This window comes from Monodon monoceros, unplaced genomic scaffold, assembly GCF_005190385.1.
Source record: "Monodon monoceros isolate NGI ecotype Baffin Bay Population unplaced genomic scaffold, NGI_Narwhal_1 Super_Scaffold_8, whole genome shotgun sequence".
Classification (NCBI taxonomy): domain Eukaryota; kingdom Metazoa; phylum Chordata; class Mammalia; order Artiodactyla; family Monodontidae; genus Monodon; species Monodon monoceros.
This window is the reverse complement of record NW_021703785.1, coordinates 10,254,617-10,280,202: the sequence shown is the minus strand read 5'-3', so window position 1 is coordinate 10,280,202 and position 25,586 is coordinate 10,254,617. Positions and strand designations below refer to the sequence as shown.

At 44.8% G+C, this 25,586-nt stretch overlaps 1 protein-coding gene across 6 annotated transcripts in view; it reads left to right on the top strand.

The window, feature by feature from the left end:
• The window catches only part of PCCA (propionyl-CoA carboxylase subunit alpha), a 353,831-nt gene that overhangs the window by 324,718 nt on the left and 3,527 nt on the right, over nucleotides 1–25,586 (top strand). For 4 of the 6 annotated variants that reach the window (XR_003791702.1, XR_003791703.1, XR_003791701.1 and 1 more), the window contains exons 22-23: nucleotides 12,463–12,603; nucleotides 23,917–23,994. Coding sequence is in view for 3 of the 6 variants with exons in the window: in XM_029210010.1 (XP_029065843.1) it covers nucleotides 12,463–12,603; nucleotides 23,917–23,994 (219 nt within the window). In the remaining 3 variants the exon portion in view is untranslated. Of the gene's footprint in view, nucleotides 1–12,462; nucleotides 12,604–23,916; nucleotides 24,851–25,586 lie in introns of those variants that run through there. The other 2 variants (XM_029210009.1, XM_029210011.1) reach the window with 1 other exon arrangement.

Sequence of the window (25,586 nt, the reverse complement as noted above, 5' to 3'; positions counted from 1 at the left end):
CCGAGCAGAGTATGAAAAAGAAGTGGGTTCTTTTCCCTTTTACTTAATTTCCCCTCTATCTGTAGACATGTATTAATAATAAAAACAACAAAAACAGTAGTAATAATGGCCATTAAATACTAATGTGGCATTTCCTGTTTTGAGCATTCCTCATAAAAGAATTCACTTAATCCTCATAACAGCCTTTTGGAATAGTTTGAAAAGGATAGGTGTTAACTCTGCTCTAAATGTTTGGTAGAATTCTCCTGTGAAGCCATCTGGTCTTGAACTTTTGCTTGTTGAGAGTTTTAAAGTTACCGATTCAGTTTCATTCCTTGTGCTTGGTATGCTCGTATTTTCTGTTTCTTCCTGGTTCAGTCTTGTCCCTTTCTAAGAATATGTCCATTTCTTCTAGGTTGTCCATTTTATTGGCATATATTGATAGTTATTAATCATATCCTCTTACGATCCTTTGCATTTCTGTGGTGTTGGTTGTAACTTCTCCTTTTTCGTTTATGATTTTATTGATTTTTGGGCCCTCTCCCTTTTTTCTTGGTGGGTCTGGCTAAAGGTTTATCCATTTTGTTTATCTTTTCAAAGAACCAGCTTTTAGGTTTATTGATCTTTTCTGTTATTTTTTAGTTTCTATTTCATTTATTTCTGCTCTGATCTTTATGATTTCTTTCCTCCTACTAACTTTGGGTTTGTTTGCTCTTCTTACTCTAGTCCTTTGGGTGTAAGGTTAGGTTGTTTGCGATTCTTCTTGTTTCCTGAGGTAAGCTTGTATTGCTATAAACTTCCCTCTTAGAACTGCTTTTTGCTGCGTCCCATAGGTTTTAGATCATCGTGTTTTAATTTTCATGTGTCTCTAGGTACTTTTTGGTTTCCTGTTTGATTTCTTCAGTGATCCGTTGGTTGTTTCTCACAACAACCTTTTGTAGTAGGCACTATTATGATCCGCAGTTTATAAACAAGGAATTCAAGATGTAGAAAGTTTAAGTTCTGTTTCCAGGCTCCTAGGTGGGGGAGTTAGAAGTCTTAAGTGTCTGACTCCAGATCCTAGAAGTTAAATCATTGTTCTTCCCTGAATCCCAACCTGGGAGGGTTTCTTTAAGAGCGGGGCTAAAATCAAAAAGCCTACCTCATATTGATCACATCCTTTGTAAGACTCATTTATATTTATATTTGTATTTATATTTATATTGTGTCATTCATGAATGTCTTTTCTCTCTGGCCAGATTATGGTGTTTGAGGTCAGGAGCCACTTTTCCCCCCGTTTATTTTGTATACTCATGTTGCCCAGGTATGCTTGATAAATGTTTTTGAGTGGATGAACCAAACTGTTTCTCTAGTTCACCACACACCTCTTTAAGTCTCTAAGGCAAGGATAACCACAGAGTCCTGCACTGCCTGATCTAGAAGCTCTCTTAATACCAAAACCAACTTACTTTCTTTGATCTTAGAGTCAGATGTGGTGTTGGCAAAATTGAATGTTTGTTCCCAAATGTGGAACCACAGAGCTAGAACTATAACAGTTAGAAGTTACTGATCCACGATGACAATCTGAGATGTTTGAGAAGGAGACGGGAAATAATATTTGGTGAATAGTTACTGTCAGGCATTTCCTAGTTACTTTGCAAATCTTTGTTGATTTAATTATTATCTTGATTTTAGAAATGAAGAAATTTGTTCTGAGGAGTTAGGTCAGTAGGCCAAAAGGTGATGTCAGACTCAGGTCATTTGGCTTCAAAGACTTGTGTTTTTCACTTTTGCCATTTCCAGTGCGACAGCCATACCTCCTGTTCCCTCGACTGGCACATGGCTTTTCAGGTCTCACCTACCTTCAGTGTTGTATGTTCTTTGTAGTGCACAATGTGTAGCATGTCAGAAGTCCATTTAGTAGCCCTGGTTATGTCAGAATTCTAAGCTGTAAAATTGCGAAGCAGTAGAGACCCCCTGACAGAGATCATTCCCAGTAGTTTGGACCAGTGGTTGCTGGGCTGTGTAGGGAAGGAAAACTTCCTCTTCTGTCTTCTTTCATTCAGTGCCTAGAGCCTTGTAAATTAAACTAACAAGGCAGATTAACAAGAGGGGGAAAAGTAGATTATATTACGTATACATGGGAGTTCATAAAGAAATGTCGCTTGAGGCAGTGAGAATTTGGGGCTGTATACCATCTCAACAAAGGGCAATACAGTGTGGAGAAGAGGTTAGACAAAAAGGGGTTTGGGGCTTCTGGGGTAGGGTAAGTTGTGAGAAGATAACTAGGAAATGTGTGATTTTAAAAAGGCTGTTTAGTCAGGTTTATTATGCAGAGAAGAGTCCTCTCAGGTGATAAGAGTTGTCTTTGGAGTGGTGGCTCTCCTGGTGTGGGAGAGGGAGACACCTTTACAAAGGACATTTATGTCCAACTTTTAGACAGGAAGGGGAGGATAGAGAGCTAATTGCTTTCAGCTCAGAAGGGGCCTATTGGAGGAGGCATGTGCTGTGATTCTCTGTAGTTGTTTTCTGCTCTGATCTTCTCGGTCAGCAGTTTACTACATGGTCGCACTGTCATCTGGAGCTTTGTTTGCTTTATCTTTACATGTTTTACTTTCTGCATTTCTGACCCATATAAGCCAGCATTTTGGTGTATTAGATTCTGAGTTTCTTCAGTGAATGCGTAATAGCAAAAATATTTTATTATTTAAAAAATCCTTGTAAAGTCAGAGCATTGTTGAAGAGCGCCTGGCATTGGCCCACTTCCCAGGCCTCTGGTGCTCAGACTCAGCACTGAAGAACTTGCAGGGGAAGGCCAAGCTCCCCAAAGTCTTTCCCCCAAAGTTTGCTTATTCTGCACCCTGTAGACAGCATTACTTTAACTTGAGATGAACAAAGAATAATTCACAGAGAAGAGGGGTGGGGACATAGCAAAATGGTACACTTCCCTACCTGTGTGCTTATTTACATAGTTGTGGGGGGTTTTTTTGTTTTTGTTTTTTTTTTGGCGGCTGCGTTGGGTCTTCGTTGATGCACACAGGATTTCTCTAGTTGCGGTAAGCAGGGGCTACTCTTTATTGTGGTGCATGGCCTTCTCATTGCAGTGGCTTCTCTTTGTTGTGGAGTATGGGCTCTAGGCACATGTGCTTCAGTAGTTGTGGCACACGGGCTCTAGAGCACAGGCTCAGTAGTTTCGGCGCACGGGCTAGGTTGCTCCGCGGCATGTGGGATCTTCCCCGGCCAGAGCTCGAACCCACGTCCCCTGCATTGGCAGGCAGATTCTTAACCACTGCGCCACCAGGGAAGTCCCCATAGTTGTGTTTTTATAACATTTCCTGTAAGCTGATGCTGCCCTAATTATAGATTTTCAAGAGAATGTTTCATTGTACCCCAAATTATACAGTGCTTTAAAAAGGCACCTTCTTTAACTGGTTTACCAAATACCTTATAAACTCATAATTACATAAAGCAATTCAGGGTGCAGAATAGAAACAGCCTGTAATGTTAACAGATGTTAGCTGGTACTATTTGGGTACAAGGCTTTCAAAGATCTATAGTATTTTTCTTGTGTAGAATAGAAAGAAATGACTCATTATAGTCATAACGTGTCACGGAGGCTCCTGATCAAACAGAACGCACATGTTCTATTTTGTGAGTTCTGTACAGTGTACTGTCAATGGACTTGCCTTTGTGGACGGGAAAGTGCCACTTATCCCAGCAAATTACCTTTGTGGCATATGTTAGACAGCTTGTGGGCACCTGGGCGAAGCAGAGGCTGGGCGCCTTTATCAGGGCACACCTGCACACAGCGTCCCACGGCGCCCAGCTCCAGGGAAGTTGTCCCATTAACAGACTCCTTCAGGAACCCGCTGATGACTTGCTTTCCAAGCTCCCCTTCCCTGCAGACCGGGAGTGGGGCTGGCTCCCCACTCCCGTACAGTAGCTTTTCTTCTTTCCCATCATTTTTGGGTTTGTATTAAGACACAAGTGTTTCAAATTACAAGAAAAGTAACCTCAGTGGAGCCCAACTGAGGAAATAAATCCTATTATTAAGTGCTGGATTTAATGTTTAATGTTTAATTAATTTCAGTTTAATTTTCAGCACTATTGTTACAAAAGGAAAGTTGCTTATCTTAGGATATTAGAATCGGAAGGACCCTTGTGATTAAAACACACAATAAGAAAAATTAGGTTAGATTTTTGCATTGTTGACCAGCATCCCCTCTCCAGAGGATGTTGTGTTTTAGGAACTAGCTGGAGATGTACACAAACTTACTAACTCATTTCATCGAAGTTTTGATATTAGCCTTAAGTTTTTTTCTGGAAACCTTTCCCTTTTTAGCCAGCATTTTGAAAGGTGAGTTGCTGAAATGGACTTCATGCATTTTTGTTGTTTTATTTTGTTAGAATGTTCCTCCCATCTCTATTTTTGTGATTCTTCCCTCAAACACTGCCCTTAATGAGATTGTTGCTTACTGCCGTCGAGGCTCCTTGTGGCGCATTGAAGTTCAAGAACCAACTTAGCAGTTAAAAAAATGAAACCTTGAGGCTAGATTGATTCATAAATGTAGCTGGACGTGTTGAAAGTGACACATTTTGTCACTGCAGCATATTGACAGTGTCAATTGCATGTCCTTAAACAGCTAACCTAACTGAATGATTTACTTTGTGTTTAACTGCCTTTTTCGATTAAAGGGAGCAAATGCTGAGGAACTGGGACACAATATCAGAAGCCATATATTTTCTCCTGTTAACACCAGCGTCGCTGACCCACAAGTAAGGGGTGTGTTGGAGTTTTGCTGTAGGCTGGGCTACTCTAGTTTAAGTGGTCTAAACAAGTGATTAATGATCAGGAGCGGGCCCTTACCCTGCTTCCAGAGCTTCCCTTCAGTGCGTTTCCATTTCTGTCACCTTGCTGCACGCTTGGGAGGCCTTATGTCAGAGTAGCTCACACTCTTTGCTGGCATTTGTTTCCATTTCAAGGGCCCTTGATGTTCCTTCAGAGTTGCTTTTTTTTTTTTTTTTTTTTTAAGTGTTATTTAGCATTATGACCCAGACCTTAAACTGTGGACTTTGCAGTTGTAATACAGGTGTTCTGTTGCCCCCAACCAAGGACCTGCCGGACTTTTCCCCCCAAGTTGCAGAGGTGATAACTTGAACGAGACGTTCTAGTTTCTTGGGACCTTGTTTTATTGTCTTGCACGTTAATATGGTATTTGTATTTCACAAGGCTAAACCGTATATAGTATTTCTTAAATGTGCATTTGCAATAGATGGATATATTAACTGTTACTATCAAGTTGAGAATTTTAACTATTAACTTTACTATAATAAAGTTTTGTTATAACGGTGCTAATTACTAAGCAGCTGAATTTGTGAAAAAGTGCGCAGCAGTAATTTGTACCTTATTGTTGCTTTGCTATTAAAAAAATTTGTGAACACTTGAGCTTCCGAAGAGCACGTTTATCTATGGATCTTTAACAGCTGGACTTCTTGAGTATAGCATTTGGTGTCTGTATTTGTGCTTCTGAGATGCTCATTTTACACTGATAAGAGCTGTTGCGTGCTGAATGGGACATTTTAACAAGGAAGGAACAGCATTTTAAATCACTATGTGCTTTTGTTTATTATTTTTTTCTAGTTTTAGGGAAAAAAAAACAAGAATAAAGATCTCCTTTCTCGTTCCTCCCTATCGATGTGAAATCACGAACTGCAGTAGTCGGATTTGAGTGTTTTGGTGATGGCATTGCCATTGTTTCAATGGCAGATAAAAATGGTTCTCTTCTGTTGGCTTCACATCCTCAGTAAATGCTTCTACATCATTAAAATCTTATTGAAATGGGAGGGAAGGGGGCGGGGCAGGGTACAACCTTTAAAAGAGTGAGACATAGACATAGGACAAGACAAAAACTGGTTAGAACCAACTAGGTCCAAGATGGCGGAAGATTGGACTTCCAGTAAATCCTTAAACCTCATTATACGCTCAACCTCATTATACGCTCATCGTAATACATTAGCATGCTAAACCACACGCCCACCAGCACCATGGCAGTTTCAAGGCCCACCATCAAAGATCAAAAAGTGGGTGGTGGCCCACCTCCTGGAAATCTCCGCCCCTTCCCCCGAATAATCCTCCCACTCATTAGCCTATGAGATTACCCAGCCCATAAAAACTAACCACCCCATATTTCGGGGCCTTTCTCCTTCTGAGATGGCCCACACTCTGTGGAGTGTGTTTCTCCCAAGGCCATTCTTGCCTTTTGAGACAGACTGCATTCTGTCTATGGAATGTGTATCTCTCTAAATAAATCCATCTCTCTTTTTTTTTCTTTAACATCTTTATTGGAGTATAGTTGCTTTATAATGTAATAAATCCACTTCTTACCTATCACTCTGTCTCTCACTGAATTCTTTCTGCGATGAGACTTAAAGAACCTGAGCTTCATTAGGTCCTGAGACGAGATGTGTGATCTCAATTAAAAGACCGTGGTTTCAAGTCCCATCTGAGTTGTGCGGTTTAATTTTCACACCCCTAAACCAGCACAGGTTTGTTTTGTATTTTGCTTTGGTCTGTAAGAACAACCTCAAGTCTTGGGAAAAACTTGTTTTTGCCCTGTGGATGTGTCAGAAACATCTGCTTCAGGTAGTTTCCAAGTGTTACTTAGTAACCTATGATCCAAAAACCCTGTTAAGGTGCTCCAACTATTTGAAAACTACACGTTCCGTATTTTTGTAGGCGTATATTCAGATTAATTCCACCTGCCTCTTATTTGGATTTCTGGCAGCTAGGAACTTTTAAAAGGAATTTGTGTTTTTAAAAAGAAATGCGAAAAATTAAATTTTCTTTCCTGATTCAAGAGTTCTTCTGTACTTTTAAGAGATCCTGTTCATGGGCAGAAAGGAGAGGTTTCAAAGGAACCTCATCTCCATATGGTTTTACTCGATAATCCTTTATCCAGCATCTTCGGCCCTCATTCCTTTGCTTTCTTGCCTGTGGCTACATTTCTATCTCTGCATCAATTAGCACAGTGATTTATACAACAAGCAAGCAGTTTAGAGGTAATGGTACACAATTAACATCTCATTCCACCATAAAGGGTATGCTAAATACCCCAGTCATTGCTTTCTCTGCCTGGAATTGAAATAAGTGTTTGTCCTAATTCATATGCTATCTGATGTGAAGTGGGCCTGCTTTGTACTGCACTACACCATTAATCTAATTATAGATAGCTGCAAATGAAGTGCTGTCTGAGCCGGGAGATTGAAGAAAATAGCCTTTTGTCATTTAGCATGACTCTGTGAAGCAAGATCACACTTTACAGGGCAGTACTGCAAAATGGAGATCTCAATAATATTGCTGCCTGTTGCATCTTTTCTAATTACAACAGCATTGTAAACACAACTGGGTGCTGATATAAATAGAGCTGTAGATATGCTGTCATGTGGGTTGTCGGAGAAAGTCCTCCGAGTGCTGCTGGATTAAATGATGCATCCTTGATTGACAGCTACCTTGAGACCGTACCGATGGAGCTGTCACAGCGTTATGCTAACAGGCCGGCCCGGTGACTGCGGCGGTGCCAGGCGCTCTAACTGCTGTCTCTTCATTCCCCCTTCTTCGCCTGGGTGCACCTCCAGCAGGACAGCGCCAGCTTCAATTCTGTGTGCTTTCAGTATTGTTTCATGAACATTTTTGTTGGTTTGGTTTTGTAGCGCCTGATGCTGAATGAAGTAGAGGGGGAATGTATTTTGCCTGGCTTGGAACCCTCGCTTTGTTCTTCTGCCAGTGTTAATTATGTATCTCACGAAGACTGTAGGAAAGGAAAACAAGGTTGAATTACAGTTCTAATCCCACCTAAATGCTTTATATCTTGTGGGGTTGGTTTGTTTTTTTTTTTCCTATTTTTCTGAAACACCGATGTTTTCAAAGATGCATCCTCATTTTTGCATCTAGTCATTTCTGTCACTTTAAAAACATTGACAGTTTACCTCTGGCTCAGAGTTAGGAAAGTAGACTTTTAGAGGAGCATTTGAGTGTTAGCTCTCACTGCCATGCAGTGGAAATGAAGACACAGCTTAAGGGTTGGAGACCCTTGGGGCAGAAGGTGTAAAACTTTGAATGAGAAGAGATCCTTGTATTTGAAGAAATGTTTTTGCCACCTTACTTAGTGAAGGTCGATGTACAGTCTAAGGCCAGTACTTCAGGATGTTAAGATAATTGATGAAAAGTAATTGACAGTGAAGCTTCATCATTTATCCTTGAGTCCGTGTTGGCTGAGCGAGCCCACAGTCGATGTGAAAAAGCATGAGCAGTGCATCAGCTGTATGCTCCTCGTTGTGGGGAGAATGACGTAGGGAAGAAAACTGGAGCTGAGCCTACTTTACGAGGAAAGACAGGAGAGGCTCTGAAATCACGACTGAAAAAATACATAAACAAACTGGACGCACTCCTCTTGGAGGGGTCCCCAGACCCCTGAGTCTCACAAGCACGTGAGCACGTGGGATGTGTTAACACCGCTGGTAGATCTGGAGGCCTTGGGGAGAAGCAGGGATTTAAGCCCCATGAGGAGATGCATGTGCTAAACTAACACGGACACCAGCAGGGCGGTGTGTCGTGTGACCGTCTGAGGGCAGCGTGTCCACCATGAGGGCTCTTTGCTGCCCTGGGGCGCCGAGTGGGGTGTGTGCAGGGCACGGCTGGGCATGCCCACTGGCAGGATGTTTTCGTTAACCAAGTCTGGTTAAAAAGCCATCTCTCCCCCCAAAACCAGGACTGGCCCTCTCCTCTGCCAGCAGCTGCCCGGCTCTGCCCCCCACCTTTTCCCCGTGGTCAGGTTCCCTGTTAAGAGCTGTATGTTCATTTTTGTAACAGTTCCATTGTGTTCCTTTTAATTGTCCATCTCTTATAGTTTTCTTCCTGATCCTTTTTACGTCTGGTATGATTTTTCTCTCTTTCTTTTGAACTTTTTGGGAGAAATTTTCTTGTTAGACATGGTTTTACATTGCAGACACCACAAAATTAATTTGCTTAGAAGCCGGGCCTGGGGTTATTTGACCATAGCTAGGTTATTAGGTAAGGCCTCTCTCCCGCCTCTTGGTGCCCTGTGGATCGGGGAGCTGGAGCCCAGGAGCACCTGTTCTCTGCTCCAGCTTACATTGCGAGGTGTGTTTTCAAGAATTTAATCATTTGACTGTGGTTTGGAGAGCACCTCCCTACACCCCCGGGGTGAGGTTCCATCCTCATGAGCCCGGGAGCAGCTCAGCTTCCGGCCCCACCAGCAAGCAGGCTCGAACCCTGATTGCTGACATCTCTCCAGACCTTGCAGAGGGAGTACCTCTGGCTTCTGCCAGGATTGTGCTTCTCTGTCCCGTCAACGAGCCTTTAACATCTTGGCCTCCCACCCCCAAAACATCGAGTTGGTGGTCTCTCTGCTTGAAAACAATAACAACAACAACTGAAAATCAAAATTCTCCAGGAAAGTTCTGAGGAGCCCATGAGGAATATTCAAATACTTAGCATAAAATCAAAGCCTGCACAGGTCACGGGGCATTTTCCTGAAATCTCTCACCCCGTTGGCTACTCTGCCCGTGCCCCCTAAGAATTCAGAGGAACCAATAAATAGCAGTTTTGATCATAAGCTCTGAAAGCCCTAGTGTACATTCTTAAATGACTTCTTTTCTGAGGCATCGAAAAGCTTTTACGGTTCTCACCAGGCAGTTCATTCTGATGGGCCCATATGCTGCTGTCCGCTCAGCTCCCATCCTGGCCTGCGCCCCGTGCCCCGCTGCACCGCCAGCCAAGGGGTTGTTTCCAGAAGCCGTGTTTGTGTGGGCACGCTGAAGGTCAGGGCAACATCAAAGGTAGTCTTAAAAAGAGAACCTTCTCTCTGCCGCCGCTTTTTATATTCAGAAAGGTCATGTCTCAGCCAACTATGTGCAACAGGGCCTCTCCTGAGGCACTTACGCCGTTGTTATTTTTTTACTTGTGATTACAATAAGTCGCTTATCCCCCAAACAGATTTAAGAACAATAAACAAATACAAAAGGAAAAGGAACATCTCATCAATAACAAAGACTGCATCTAAAGGCATTGAGTTTTGTGACTCTTTTACATCTCTTTCCAAGCAAAGCAGGAGTCCTACAGAGAAAGGAATCCAAAGATATGAAAATTATAAAAATAGTAAAAGGATCCAGTTTTAGTCAGGATCTTGTCATTTCTGGGGAGACATGGAGCTTGGGACAGTCTTAGCATTTTATTTATATTAAGGCTCGTTTGTGATATAGCTAAAATTAGTTTTTAAGGGTATATATCCACGGTGGTGAAATGTGATAAGTCATATTGTCCTCAGTGTAGAAAGATACTTTCCCCGAGTTCACATTTTGAAGTCAAGTTGTGCGAAAAACAAGAAGAAAAAAGATCTGTACGCTCCGGGGAAAACCAGCCAACTGGGCCCAATGCTGAGCAGTCACGAGGAGGAGCTGCACAGGGTTGGTGCCAGCCAGGAAAGTAACTTTTTTTTGTTGACCCCGATGCTTCTAGTGATGTTGGATTTTCTTCTCCAAGGCAGACAGAGCACAGATACTAAAACTGTGCAATTTGGTACGATTATATTCTCCCCTCTCCCCGTAGCCCCCCTCCCATAGATTTAATGAAGGACTCTGAGGTACAATTCGTTGTTGATAAATAGCCCCTCTGCCTAGAATGTTTATTAGACTGACAGCAGAATGCACTCTCCTTGCTTTTTTCCCTCACCACTTATGACTCAGATGAATCTTAATAGGAGCAAAAAGCTTTTATTTGCACTGTAATTTCACTTAAGGATCATATCCTTCCGAAACTGGCAGACACTTACTTGTACGTCTTGATTGCAAAACACACACTCAGGAGTAAAGAAACATGCAAAAGATGTTATTATTCAACCTGTCACAGTGTCGCAAACCTGCTTGGAACTGAGGCCATCGAAGCTCTTCTGTGGGCCCTCCCGCCACGCCTTTTGAAACCAGGCCCCGTAGAGAGCACACTTAAGAGATTTCATCGCCCCTGGACAGAGTTAAGGGTGATTCCATTTTGCTTGTGCCTCCCTGCCATCACGATGCCCACAGGAGGCTTTGAGTTACAGCAGCTTTTTCCGAACAAAATGGAGCTGCCTGGATACTGCATCTGTCTTCCCCCAGGGAAATGCACTTTGGTAGAAATTTGAAAATCATCAGGTGGTGGTTCCAACTTCACCAAGTAACACTTCCTCCGGCCATGTTATTTTATTTCTGTTTGAACAGAGCAAACTGTGGCTCATGTGTTTATTCACAGAGATCTAGGATTTTTCCCGCCAGGCAGAAATTCCCTTTATTAGAAATGTTCTGTTTGACTGAACTGCCTGTAACGTACCCCTCATTATTTGAGAGCCACCTACAAAATGTGCCATTAAAGTACTGGGCTGTGCAGATGTGTTTTTTTTTGTTAATTTATTTTTATTTTTTAAATTAATTTATTTTTGGCTGCGTTGGGTCTTTGCTGTGTGCGGGCTTTCTCTAGTCGCGGTGAGCGGGGGCTTCCCATTGCGGTGGCTTCTCTTCGTTGTGGAGCAGGGGCTCTAGTCGTGCGGGCTTCAGTAGTTGTGGCGCGTGGGCTCAGTAGTTGTGGCTCGCGGGCTCTAGAGCGCAGGCTCAGTAGTTGTGGCGCACGGGCCTAGTTGCTCCGCGGCATGTGGGATCTTCCCAGACCAGGGCTCGAACCCGTGTCCCCTGCGTTGGCAGGCGGATTCTTAACCACTGCGCCACCAGGGAAGCCCTGCAGATCGTGTTTCTTTTAGTGGTTTTAAAATCTAGAATTATTGCCTCTTAGTGCAGAGGATATTCACATTATATTTCATCTCTATCAACTATAACCATCTTGTTACATTGGAAAGAGCACGTAGTGTTGTGCCTCGAAAGAAAAGCTAACTTTTTCAATCGTGAACATAACATTTTATGCCACTGGAAAAAATGTGCATTTTTAAATATTATTTTGCCCAAAATGAACACCAAAAACCCTTTGTCTTAACTTACTAATACATAGTCCAGCCACTGTCTTGGGGGGAGCAGGCAGTTTGACACGGCTGTCTGCTGCCACCTACCGGTGTCTTCTGGCAGCACCCCTTTCTCCCGTGGGCTGGCCCAGCTGTAGAATTTGTGTCGATTGGGATTAAGTTTGTAAGTGGTGAAGGGAATACAAGGAAATTCTCACTGTTTTCTTTATAAAGTTTTGAGGTGTTTTTTTAAAAAGATACAGGGTGATTACTATTTATCATTAATTAATTACCAGAGTAGTTCTACTTCCAAGAAATTTCTTAAACAACCGGCTCACAACATATGACAGGAACAAACTAATATATTTTGCTTTTGTGTACAATTATGAAGAACCACTTGACTTGAGAGATGGTGTAATTTAAAAGCTAAAAACTGATTTTGAATGAATGCTACATTTGAGGAAAAGTTCATCATTTAATCTCACTTTCTTTTCCCTTTAAGTACAAGGTGCATATCCTAACCAAACTCGCCGCAGAATTGAACAAATTTATGCTGGAAAAAGCGGCTGAGGACACAAGCAGTATTCTGCGCTCCCCAATGCCTGGCATGGTGGTGGCCGTCTCTGTCAAGCCTGGGGACCTGGTAAGGACCGTACTTCTGTGTGTGTCTGTGTGTGTGTCTCGGGGCTGTTGCAGGCTGAAGCAGGATCTCGTTCTTGAGTCATATGACCCCACAAAACAGCAGAGGAGCTTTTGTGCATTCTTTGTCCAACAGTTTCACATCTGAATTAGGTTAGTAACAATATCTCTGAGTGCCTCTCCTCCCAAATGACTGGGGACTGGAACAGAAATAAGGCCAGATTCATTGTTTTTTTGGCAAATTTAGTGTTTCAGGAAGCGTTTCATTTAAAATTTCTGTTTACTCTCTAGCTCTCTGTGGTCTAAGCATCCTTTGAGAAGTCATGCCAAGAAATGATGCCCCGATGGGGGGATTTTTCGCACATATTCTGGAATAAATTGGAAGGGTACTAAGGAAAGTTAATTCCGTAATCTGTATAGTACCAGAGCACTTCCGAAATAAAATTTAGGATCACAGTTTGAATTTTTTCATCTTGACCTTGTGACATCAAGGCACAAATCAAAGCTATGTTAATATTTCCTCACATGTTCAGTCTCAAGGTAGCATGCTATGGACAAAAGGATACATTCACTGTAGCAGCGCATAGATAGAAATCTATTGACCAGCAGCAAAAGTAAATAGAAGACAAAGATGCAACCAGAAGGTTTCTAGGGAGCGCTTAAGTCCCCACATTTTTGTTTATGTGCCGGAAGATAACATCCAAACATGACAGTCTTTAATGGATGATACGGTGATTCCATTTTGTATTTCAATTATGGCACAGGAGTTTTTATATTTTCCTATAAAGATTACATTAAAACTGCCTCTGTATTTCTTTATTAACGTAAGTAAAATAACGTTGAGGAAAACTCATGTAGCTGGTTGGCATTAGCTTCTAGAAAAGTACTTACAGTAGATGAACATTAAGAAAAAATGATCAGTTTCAGCTGTTTAAATGATTAGCCCTGAAACTGATATGTAAAGTTGGAAAACTGACTCAACAGTTGCTTTACCTGATGATATAGAAATGGAACAACTACCAGCTTTTCTAGAAGAGCATAAAAGAGGTTCAGGAGCTGTGAATTGTTAGGCTTACTTTGAAAGCATTGACATTGCTGGAAGAAAACACTCATTAACACGCTAGTGTTAAGGATTTGGGAGAGGCGATGCTTAATGAAGATTCTGTGTTGAATGTCGGGGAGGGGTTTGTCTTGTATCTGTTGGTTCTGAAGGATTAGGGCCCTGAGAAGACAGCCCCTTGGCCTTGACGTTAAGAGTGTCTACACTGACTACATTACCAGAGCAGTCAGGACAGTCTCCTGGTGACTAGAAGTGTAGGTTGGTAAACAGCGGGAGGGGTTCTTGTTGTTGTTTCCATTTTCCTCCTTAAGCTTATTCTGGAAGCCACAGAGGCTGTGTACAGCCATCCTGAGCTTGTCAGGCCTAACTGTGTGGCTTTAATTATAAAATCAAATTTGTGCTTGGAAAAAGAAAAATACACATTTCACTGAAATCCTCACTTTTCTAACACCTGAGTCAGACAGAACCTGAGAGGAGGGAGGAGGAGGGGGTGGCAGCCCCTGCTGGGAGCCTGGGGGGGTGCAGTTCAGGCTGTCAGCTCCCCTCCCCGGAGAGCAGGGGGCCTGCAGCCTCCTTGTTGCCAGCAGCTGCTCCAGATACCAGAAGGGCTTAGCTTTCGTACTTTCCATTTCCTGCTTAAGAAGTTAACGTGGGAAAGGCAGGGCTTTTGGTGGAATGGAGCAGTGTGGTGTTAGTCTCGGTTCATGGGGGGAGCTCAGATACTGGAAACCACCACTGATAATTAAACGTGGGTATTTAAGACTGGTTTGGTTTGAGAAGGAACTGGGGCCTCTATTTTATGTATTTCTCTAAAGTCAGAGCACACCGTGGGGGGTTGGGGGGTGGGTTGCTGAACCGCCTCCTGGTCTCTGGGTCCCCTTACTTGTAAATAAATGCTCTGCACACGCATGTGCCTGGGCTGGTCACGGAAGGCCTGCTTTCATTCCTCTCTCCAGCTTCCAGTGCCACTTTTGGTCCTGGCAGAACTTCCTTCCATATTCTATACCACTGTGTTTTGATAAGACAATATTTTCCCTTGAGTTATTATTTGTGAAAAGTGTCCCAAACTGCTAATAGCTAAACCAAAAGCAGGGGGTGGGATGTTTAATTGTCGGCTCTTATAACAACTTCTAGAGTTAAATCTGCCTTGTGTAATTAAAACAGTCGAAAATTTCCTTGGACCTAAGGCACGGCACATACTTGAGGCCTTTATAAGAAAATAACACTTGTAGCTTTTACGTTTTGCAGTTGAAGATTATTTTAACACTGTAGGGCGTGTTGTCTTGTCCTTAGCAATAACACTAGCTGAGCCAGGTTCCACTCTTATCAGTAGGAAGATAACGGAATCAGTCATCTCTGTGTATTTTCAAGGAAAACAAGGACCAAAAGCACAGCTAAGGGCTTACAAGTATTCTATTTTTCTTTGTAATGTTATTTTTAATAGTTTAAATCCCAGTTGTCTGTAATTTTTATATTTAGCATAAGTAAAGCTTGACAAATCTTACAATGGTGAGCCTGGCAATAACCTGCTCCACAAAAGTGTCAGAGACAATAAAGGACAGATCTGCTCTGCGAAGTAAATAGCGTTAACAGAGCTTAAGACGCTCAGGACGAAATCATCCGAGGTGGCCATTTGGAAGCGGTCAGTGTGCTCAGAGAGCTTTGTGGGGAGAGGTCCCCCTCCCTCTCAGCTCAGAAGCTGGGTTTTACTCTAAGTGCTTGTTTCAAGTTCACCCAGCAAACGTCACTAATACTTTTTCAGTGTCTGTTGCCTGCTATTTAACATTAAATATGGTAGGAAAATCATTTCTGAAATGATTGTATAATAACCTTTTTGAGTATGTCGGGAGGGGATGCCAGTTCATAAGCAGTAAAATGCATACAAGCACGCAAACCAGAAAGAAATGACGTCGGAGTGGATTGAGAACGTCTAGAATCACACGTGTAATTGAGGAAACAGTTGCCAAGAATGACTTTTACGTGCCTTTCCTATGTGCCTTTTTTGTCTGCCTTCTGAAAATATTTTTACAATAACTGATTTTCATTTCAGTTTGAAAAATACCAATTTTTCTGTACATTTAATAATATCATAAACCAGGGGCATTTCTATAATCAAAGTTAGCATTTAAAAAATAACTTGTATTAAGTTTTTCAACTTCTGTCTTTATGATTCCTTGAACAAAAATATTAAAAATATATATTCTTTCAGAATAATGCTGAATACATTTTTTCCCCAGCATTAGACTTACAGCTGCCGAGTTTGTGGCACAATTTTCGTTTTGACTTTGATATCAGAAACAATAAAAATGAGGCAACCCGTGGGGATATTTTAATATTGCTTTTAATTAAGATGGTTTCTAGTTACGTTTAGATTCTGCAGTCATCTCAGCTTTGCATCAGAAATATTCATCTTATTTAGTAACATCACAAATTAAGTGAGACACGAACCAGAAGCAGGCTGAATACCCGTTTACATTTCCTTCTTTCTTAATTATTATATTGTGAGTTATTAGTTTGTAGGACCAGGTAAAATAATAGGTGGATATTAAGTACCTGTTGCTGCTTTTTCTTACCTCTTAGTCTGTTTGATATTAGTAAGACAGAATTTGGAGTATTTGTGCGGGACTAAGATGAGGAAGATCCGCTTGATGACGGAATTGGCCTTTAGCAGCAGAAGTGTAATTAATTAGCTGTTCGAGATTGCTGTTCTCATGAACAATGTCTTAGGCAAAAGTGGTATATACTATAAAAGTGCACCAAGGAGAACAGAAACTGTGTAATGATTTCTGGGAGAACCACCCAGATTGCGCCCTGATTGATATTCCTCCGTGCTTGTGCTCCTTTGGGGAGAGGCCTCCAGGCAGGGGGACACCACCGCTTTGGAGACCACAGGTGCCCTGTTTCAGAGAACGATATTCACACCTGCCCTTTGTCCCTAAACCATCTGTAACTGAGCTTACAGCTGATGTAGGGGAAATTGAGAATAAACTTGGCATGAGACCTTTCTTTTCATTTCTGGAAGAAGCAGGATTTGAAGCCTCCCTTGGCCTTAGGTCTTCCCCATGGGAAGGGCCGGGTGGGGGCTTCCTGACGTGCTTGTCTGGCAGTGACCCGTTGGCTTCACGCGGCCCAGTATCGGTAGCTGCATCTTTCCCTGGCAGAGGTCCTGGCTCGGCTGTTTGATAGATTTTCCAGTTTCTGGATGCCTTGATTTACACTCGTGAAGTAATTGCAGTGATTAAATTTCCATATTTTATAGCAGTGGTTATTCAGATGGTTTACTTGACAAGTTGCCAGTTTTTCACCTATATACCTCAGATTGTATTCGAAAGCAGGTATATAGCTTCATGCATTCATTATGTAACATTTTTAAACTTTAAGTTATGAAATATTACAAACATACAGAAAGTTGTAGAGAATAATACAAGTACTCATATGCTCTCTGCTCACGTTTACCATATTTGCTTCAGATTTTATTTAACAATAAAACATTGCTTATACGGTGAACTTGCCCCGTGGCCTCTCCCCAGGAGAAATCCTGTCCTGCCCTCTTCAGAGGTAATGGCTATCCTGAATTTGGCCTTTTTATCTTTTCCAGATGACATTTATTTTTGAATGTTATGATTAATTTTTGTTGGTGGTAACAGTTTGGGAATTTTTACAGTTTAACTTAATGATAATTATCAATATAAGATAAAATATTTTTATAGATCAATCAGTAAATATTGTAGACAAGTCTTCTACAAGTTTGGCATTTGATTTTATTTTTCAAGGGAGGATCTACTTGGAATTAGAGGGTATGTTATCTTTGTTTTAACACTGTTGAAGATGACAGTCCCCAACCTTAACAAGATTCAAAATATCTCCTCTCACCTTTTTGCTAAAAAAAAAAAAACAAATTAAAAAAAATCATTATTTCACTGAGTCCTTTGAAGCAGCCTACTTCACAGAGGTGGAGGATCCAGACTGATTTGTTAAAGGTACTATAAATGACATCAACTTGAACTGGTTCTCTTTGTACCTTAGAGGTTCTGGCTCCAGTTTTAAGCTAACTTAGAGGGTGGTAGGGAGTAGTAATTTGCTTCATTTTAAGGAATTTTCGGGAAAACTGGGCTCGTTGTATACTGGCCGCCTCTCTGTGTTCTGTCCCCAGCCTCTGGGCTCCCGCTCTGACGCCCAGGCACATCCAGGGAGGAAGCCCCAGCAGCACCCTCCCGAGTGAATCGCTGGTGATCAGACCCGTTCAGGGAGGCCTTACACCGCAGATAAGGGGCTTGGCAGCGTTTCTGTCACCTGCCCTCTCTTTTCTTTGTAATTCGATGATGGCTCCTTCCAACACTGCTTACATACTGCCCTGTTCCCCGGGGTCTCTTCTCCCACCCTCTTTACGCGAAGATCTTGGGATGGGAACGCATGTTTCTTCTTCAGGAAATATCAGGGGATATTAACCAGCCTATCTTACCGGCTCAGAAAGAGGAAGTTGTTATACTCAGATCCTCGCAGTGCCTTTTTTTTTTTTTTTTTTTCTGTACGAGGGCCTCTCACTGCTGTGGCCTCTCCCGTTGCGGAGCACAGGCTCCGGACGCGCAGGCTCAGCGGCCATGATTCACGGGACCAGCCGCTCCGCGGCACGTGGGATCTTCCGGGACCGGGGCACGAACCCGCGTCCCCTGCATCGGCAGGCGGACTCTCAACCACTGTGCCACCAGGGAAGCCCCTCGCAGTGCCTTTTAACCAAATCTGAGATGTCTTTTCCTTGTGGCTGTTAACTGCATCTTTCTTCAGATCTAAGGGCCTTAAAATTCATTGCATTCAGGCACCTGTATTCTAAGTAGCACAACCTTAAAAAACGTAATTGAAGGATTTTCACTTTTGTGGAGTCGGCAGCAGGGTTGATATTGATCCCTGCTTTCGGGTGGCGGGCAGCAGAAGGGGAGACTGCAGCGGGCCGCTGCGCCCTCCAAGCCTTCTGTCTAATCTGGCAGAAAACACAGAATGTAGGACAACAAAAGGAGGCTCCTTTTTCCATAAAAATTCTTCCTCCCACCCACCCCTCTTCCCCAAAAAAGGGGACTTAATTTTTCAGCTGCACACAGTGATTTGGTGCTCACTCTTGCATTGAAACAGTTGCTGTCTGAACAGGCAGGAAACAGTTCTCTTTTAATTGCTGAAATCATTCGGAAGTGCTTCATGCCCGGCTTCTATACAGCAGATGCTGTGCATTAATTGGCCTGTGTAGAAGTGACCCAGGGTTCCTTGCAGTGGGCCCAATTTTAGGCAGAGGGTTTAAATAGCTTATTTATTATTTTGTATAATCTGGCGTACATTATGTGCTCCTGCACGTGTCGTATTTCATGGTCTGCAGTTTCTAATGTCATGTGGGTTTCAAAACCTGTGTTTCTCTGGTAATGTACTAGCAGCAGGTAAGCTCAAAATACCATCCATCAGGAGCTAATTTTTTATCCAGATACTCCAATGACTGATGAACCTGTCTTTTGTATGAATGTTTAGCACAGTAGAAAGCCATATGCCACTGGCACAGTTTCCTATGCATCCTTTACAGTTGCTAGAGAGTAGGCTTACGGGGGAAAAACCCTCCACGCGGTTTATGGCCTCTTTCCTATATCTAAAGGATAACACCTTTAAAACAGCCCTGGTTGTGGATGACAAAAGAGGGTTAGGGACTGTCTTGGAGGAAATCTGACTCCCATAATCATTTCCTTTATCAGAAATATGACTGCACACTCTTAATAGGGAACCTTGTTTTGTTCCTCCCCGTCTGTTCAAAACAGACCTTAGCCCATTAGAAGGGCCTCCCTTGTGTGGGAAGACCACAGCTGTTACTGTAAATCTCATCCCGTCACTGTATCACCCCCATTTTGTGGCTCTGAAGGATGAAATTGAGAAATGGAATACTGTGCAGTCATCCTTTACATCTCCAATTTTAGGCCTTTGCCATCATTTTCATGCTTTTATTCCAAATCAAATAACATTAGTGAGCTACACCACCTTCTGATGAATATCTGGTCCTGAGCACAGCTTTCAAGTCTGTACTTTGGGGACTTCCTTTTATGTTTGGTGGAGATCTTTCTCCCCCCTTCTCTTCTCTTTCTCTTCGTGCACCTTCTTGGGGCTTTCTTCATGCGTTTGCAGTTTGAACTATACAAGTTGCCAAATGTGTCCCAGCCTTAGCATGTTGTCCCAGAGGGACATGTGCTGGAGAAGGCTCTGTGTCTTTTAATCTCTGGGGAAGGAGTAAAGCAAACTTGGTAGAGGATATTGGGGGCTTTAATCAGAAATAAGAAGTGGTTTAAATCATTAGCACAACAAAGCAGACTATAAGCTTGAAGATAAAAGTCTCTGGGGAAAGAGTCCTCTGAAAATAAATGGAACTTGATAGATTTCCATATCATTTATAACTTCCCTTAATTACACTTGGAAGACTTGCCAGTAAAACTGGAAAATTGGCAGCCTGTATCCATCAGAGCCATTTTGCCGACCGTGGCAAGCAGCTGGCTTTACTGGATTTTATTTCCCATCACTCACAATTAATCAGCAGCTGGAGATGTCTGAAGCTCTGCAGCACAGAGAGCTGCGCCGGGTGACATTCAGGCCTCCCAAGCATGCTAAAATCTGCTGAGTAAATGGGCTGAGGTTTCTCCCCAGCTTACTCATTTTGGGGCAAGGCAGGCTCCCGCTTAATGAGTGCGCTCCGATAATCAGATGCGAATGTGAACCTTGACCCCATGTCAAAGGAGAGGACGCAATAAGCCGGATGAAAGATACAGGATTCAGACCTCCAAACTTTACACCAATTAGACAGGGAGCGGAGAAGTATATCAAGCTGAGTAGGTTTATCAAAGAGACTTGCGAGGCTTGTGACCATTTTGTAAGCCCGATGTTGGAGACATCCTGTCACAATCATTAAGTCGTTATGCAGTGATTCACCAGAGTGTTGGGGAAGTGTGCGCCCACAAACCCTGCAGTGGCTGCACCCCGTGTGCGCGCTGTCCGAGGGAGACTTGGCCGTGGAGGCGCCCTGTCTGCTCACCCAGTTAATGTCCCCACTTTCTGAGCACACGGGGGAATCCAGGCGGTGTTTCCAGTGCCTTCCGGAGCTCGGGGAGGGCAGGGGAGGGTGCAGGCACCTCTGGACAAGGAGGCTTCCAGATGGTTGAGGTGAGAGGCCTGTGTCGTTTTGTCTGGGTTATTGTTGGAACTGCGGCCCAGCAGGTTGGTGGAGCAGCCCCCAGTTACAGCCCCATCTGTGTTCTTTGACGTACAGTTTGTACTGTATTTGCTTCCCTGACTTGGGTTTTTGAGGGATGAAATAGCTTGAATTTAGGTCAAGTTCACGTGTGTATATGTGTTTGCGTGCGTGCACGTATAACATGTTTCTGCTGACCGAAATGTGTCTCACTATTTGGTGGAACATCAAGGATCAACTTCCAAGAGTTTCTTTCTCTTTTAGGAACGAACGAGCAAAAGCAAACCACAAAGCATATTGCTGTGAGTGAACGGAGAAAGAGAAAAATGAATTACTTAAATTTCCACCAAATAGTATAAGTAGAGACCAGCAGAAACAGGGAAAGAAACTAGGGAGAGGAAACAGGAAAGAAAAGGACGACAGAGCCGTGAGGATGGTTCCAGATTCAGGGCAGCCGGCGCTGCCCGTCTGGCAGCAGATTGGCACTTCCAATCCGCAGGCACCTTCTCTGAAGCCCTTTTAATCACATTGCCAGAGTGACGCAATCTGAGAGAAGGGGGTGTTTTATCTGGGGGACTTGCCCACGTCTCCCGGATTGTCTCCGGCTAAATCAGAGGTTTTGTTTTTCTGATGGATGATTGGGGACCGACCACTCGCAGTTGCCTGCAAGTCACCTCTTTGCAGATCACCCTCGCCACAAGCACGCAGAGCTGCCAGGAAAGGCGGTCAGTGGACAGCGACAGTGGAGCCCCAGAAACTTCACGTCCATCTCCCACTGCTCCTAGGCTCTCGGGCCCTGCTCTCACTCACCTCCAGCCTGGCCAGCTCGAGCCTGGAGTGGGACTGTGGCCCGGGTCCTGGCCATCCTTCTGCGAGTTTCTCATGGGCATCATTGTCAGTTTGGTCTCCGCCCCCTTAGTGACCACTGGAAATCTCCCAGCTTCATTCGTTTCTTTTTCATAGTCGCGTTAACTGTGAATTCACTTACTTAAAGATCCCACAGAGCATTCTGGCCAGCAGCGCTGAGCAGTGGGCCGAGCAGCTGCAGGAGGGCAAGCTCACGCCCGCCCGAGAGAAGCCCGCCCGAGAGAAGCCCGTGGGGCTGGGGCTGGGCTGGGGCTGGTCAGACGGGCCCTGGGCGCTCAGACGCCAGCACAGGAAGCCCGGCTGGGGGAGGGGGTGAGGCGAATGCACGCAGCCGCTCACTGCAGGCACTGGTCCATCGGGGAGGAAGGAGTTCCCAGAGCCGATCACTGATTGTTGGATGGCATTTCCGTGGCTGAATATCAGATCCATTTCCCAGAAAGCCACGGGCCCTGATGCCGGGATGCCCCCGTCTCTGAGTGGGGATGCTGCTGTGTGAGGCCAGCTCTGGACACTCAGCCTCTGCCTGAGAGCCGTGTCCCGGGCCCGCCAGCATTTTGCGTGTGGAGTTTACACGGCAGGCGCTACTTCTGGGGACGTGCCCTCCTCCCATCTTGCCTGGTCCCTGCCTGCCTGCCTTTGAAAAAGGGAGAAAAAGGCTCGGAAATGACGCCTTGAGGGCTGGCTGTTCTGACACCCCAGCTGGGACCCGCGTTGCCCTGGAGCCTCCCTCACTGCTCTCCCTCTGCGTGTTGAAGAGCGACCCTAGCAAGTTAGTTCTCCGCTCTCTGGAATGCAGGTGCCAGGTGACGGTGAGTCACAAAGGGCCGCGAGCGCGTCGTGTGTGCCCAGCTCTCCAGCGCAGTGTCGCCTCCGTGCCAGCACCAAAGCTTTGGCATCCCCTCTCTTCCTATATTTCTGTGCCAGGAAAAAGCAGCCCACCACCTGATCAGCAGAGGAGAGGAACGCATAGCGCTCAGGCGGTCCCGATGCCAGCGAGACAGCTTGTGCCCTACGGGGGGCCGGGAGGGGGGCTTGGAGATCATCTGGGGATTTCAGGAAAGAACATTCTCCAGGCACTTCTGCAACGCTGGATGAGCACAAGGGTCCAGGAGCCCCACGCCAGGATGTCTACCAGCACCCCACACAGCCGGGTGCCCCAGGAAATTCAACTCTCCCATTTCAAAGACTTCAAGGCCCTTTTCACAAAGATAGGAGAAAAATGCAAGCCCAGCTCCTTGGTGCTTACCCATCAAGGGCAGAGAAAGAATAGATACAAGGGCCTTTAGTCACAGCTGACTCCTGGGTGGGAGTCCCAGGTTTAACCCCAGGAGATTTATACTCAGCTCCGCCTGGATTTCCCTCACCCCAGAAGGCAAACAGCTGAGCACAAAGCTTGAGCCAGTGCCCCTGGGAGCTACCGGCCTCCTTGCAAGGAATGGGTGGAGCTCCAGAAATCCCTTCCTGAAGGCGCTTTCTGGGAGCCACCGGTTGTCAGTCCTTGGCATGCCATGCAAAGGCTGGGAGAGCGGTCCCCATGGCCTGGGTGCTTGGCTGTTGTTCCCAGCCCCCCAGGGCTACGGACAGAAACTCCATTTTTTGCTAACAGCTTTACTGAGATAAAACTTCACAATACAATACAATCACCCCTTTAACATGTACACTTCAGTGGTTTTTGTCTGTTCACAGAATTGTGCAACCATCGCCACAGTCAATCCTAGAGCACTTCATCACCCCTGCAGAACCTCTGCACCCACCCGCAGAACCTCTGCACCCACCCGCAAGCACTCCCCCTTCCCCTCCGCCCCTGGAAGCCACAGATCTTTCTGTCCGTAGAGACGTGCTAATCCTGGACGTTTCACGTAAGTGGAAGGCATTCCATTTCTGCCACAGCTCTGTGGCAGAGGCAGATTCAGAGATTCGCAGGGGAGGCCCCACAAGCAGCACCCACAGCCTCCAATATCAGGGATGTTTTTCTGACAAGGGCTTGATGATAGAAGGAATGGCCTTTCTCTGCGGTCCCCGAAGATGTACTTGGAATACAAAGTATTAGAGGCTATTGCTGCTGTTTGGATTATGTTTCAGAGCATTTGACAGAAAGATCCTCTTAATGGCCTCACTCTTGAACGTTGTTGCAAAATTCAAATGCTCTTAAAACTTCTGTCCACTTTTTGTTCATTTTCCAGGTAGCAGAAGGTCAGGAAATTTGTGTGATTGAAGCCATGAAGATGCAGAACAGTATGACAGCTGGGAAAACTGGCAAGGTATGTCCCCAAGGTCCCGCCAGCCCAGGCCGCTGTGACAGGAAGCAGAACCTCCACCTTGGAATCTTGGACGGTTGGGGCCTGAGGGGGACGGCGGACGGGGTCTCTCTCAGCCTCTCCCTCTTGCGGACGAGGGCGCTGCAATCGGGGCTCCCTGTGTTCTGCATCCACGTGACCTGCAGGCCTTCCAGGAGAGTCTGTGTGACATCCAGGGAGTCAAAGAACAACTGTTCTTCACCTTAATGTCTTTCGAATTAAGGGGTCTTTAATTTTTAATGTTTACATCTGTCTTAGAGGCAGTTAGTTATCTGAGACTTAGGTGACACAGCAGGAAATGGTTTTAGAGATTGCAAAAATTAATGCAACTCGGGGCTTCCCTGGTGGCGCAGTGGTTGAGAGGTCGCCTGCCGATGCAGGGGACACGGGTTCGTGCCCCGGTCCGGGAAGATCCCACATGCCGCGGAGCGGCTGGGCCCGTGAGCCATGGCCGCTGAGCCTGCGCGTCCGGAGCCTGTGCTCCACAACGGGAGAGGCCACAACAGTGAGAGGCCCGTGTAACCGCAAAAAAAAAAAAAAAAAAAATTCAACTTTTCAAGATAATTTCTCCACAAAGAGAACAATTCACTTTTAGATCAAGATGAACTGAAAGGGGGACTTCCCTTGTGGTCCAGTGGGTAAGACTCTGTGTTCCCAGTGCAGGAGGCCCGGGTTCGATCCCCGGTTGGGGAACTAGATCCTGCTTGCATGCCGCAACTAAGAGTCCGCATGCTGCAACTAAAGATCCCGCATACCACAACGAAGAACCGGCGCAGCCAAAAATAAGTAAATGGGTAATAAATTAAAAAAAAAAAAAAAAGGAGCTGAAAGACCCACATCCACGCGTGGGACCTAACGATTTAGGGAGGAAAAAAAAGATGTATTAGTACTGAAATCTGTTAAGAGTAAAACTTCTTAAATGAATTTTCTCATTGAAGAAAATAGAAAAGTCTTTTTAAGCAATAACTTCATTATTCTTCCTGCGACTAGAAAGGCACCACTTGTAGCAGAACGATCCTTTTCTGAAGGATGGTTTGGTTTGAAAGTACCACACAGTGGAGCGAGGAGAGGCGGGGCAGGTCGGGTGGGGTGGGGACAGCAGTGTAGGTTGGCTGTGTCCTGCACTGTGGCCATGCCTGGAAGGCGCGATTGAGCCTTGGGGACAGTGGGTGTCCTGGCAGAAGGTACTGTCAGCTGCCAGTGAAGTCTGCATCAGAGACACAGCCTCCAGTTGCCTGCCCCAAAGGAAATGAAACCGATGTTCAGAGAACAGGCCTAGGGGGACGCCCCAGTCCAGCCCCAGCCAGGAGGGCAGAGGCCCAGCGTGTGACCAGGCTGGAGGGGCATCAGACGGCTGCACCCAGTCTCCTCGGGGTTTGGGAGAGGAGACTGGCATGCTCTGCAGCTTCGGGGGAATCCTGCTTTTCACACCTGATGACCCTTTAGGAAATGAACGAAGTGTTGGTTTCTGCTCTTGTAAAAATTGTTCTGTTTGTCCCTTGGGGTTAGTCAGCATTTACGCTGCATTACTGTCATGAGCTTTCCCCTCTGTGACG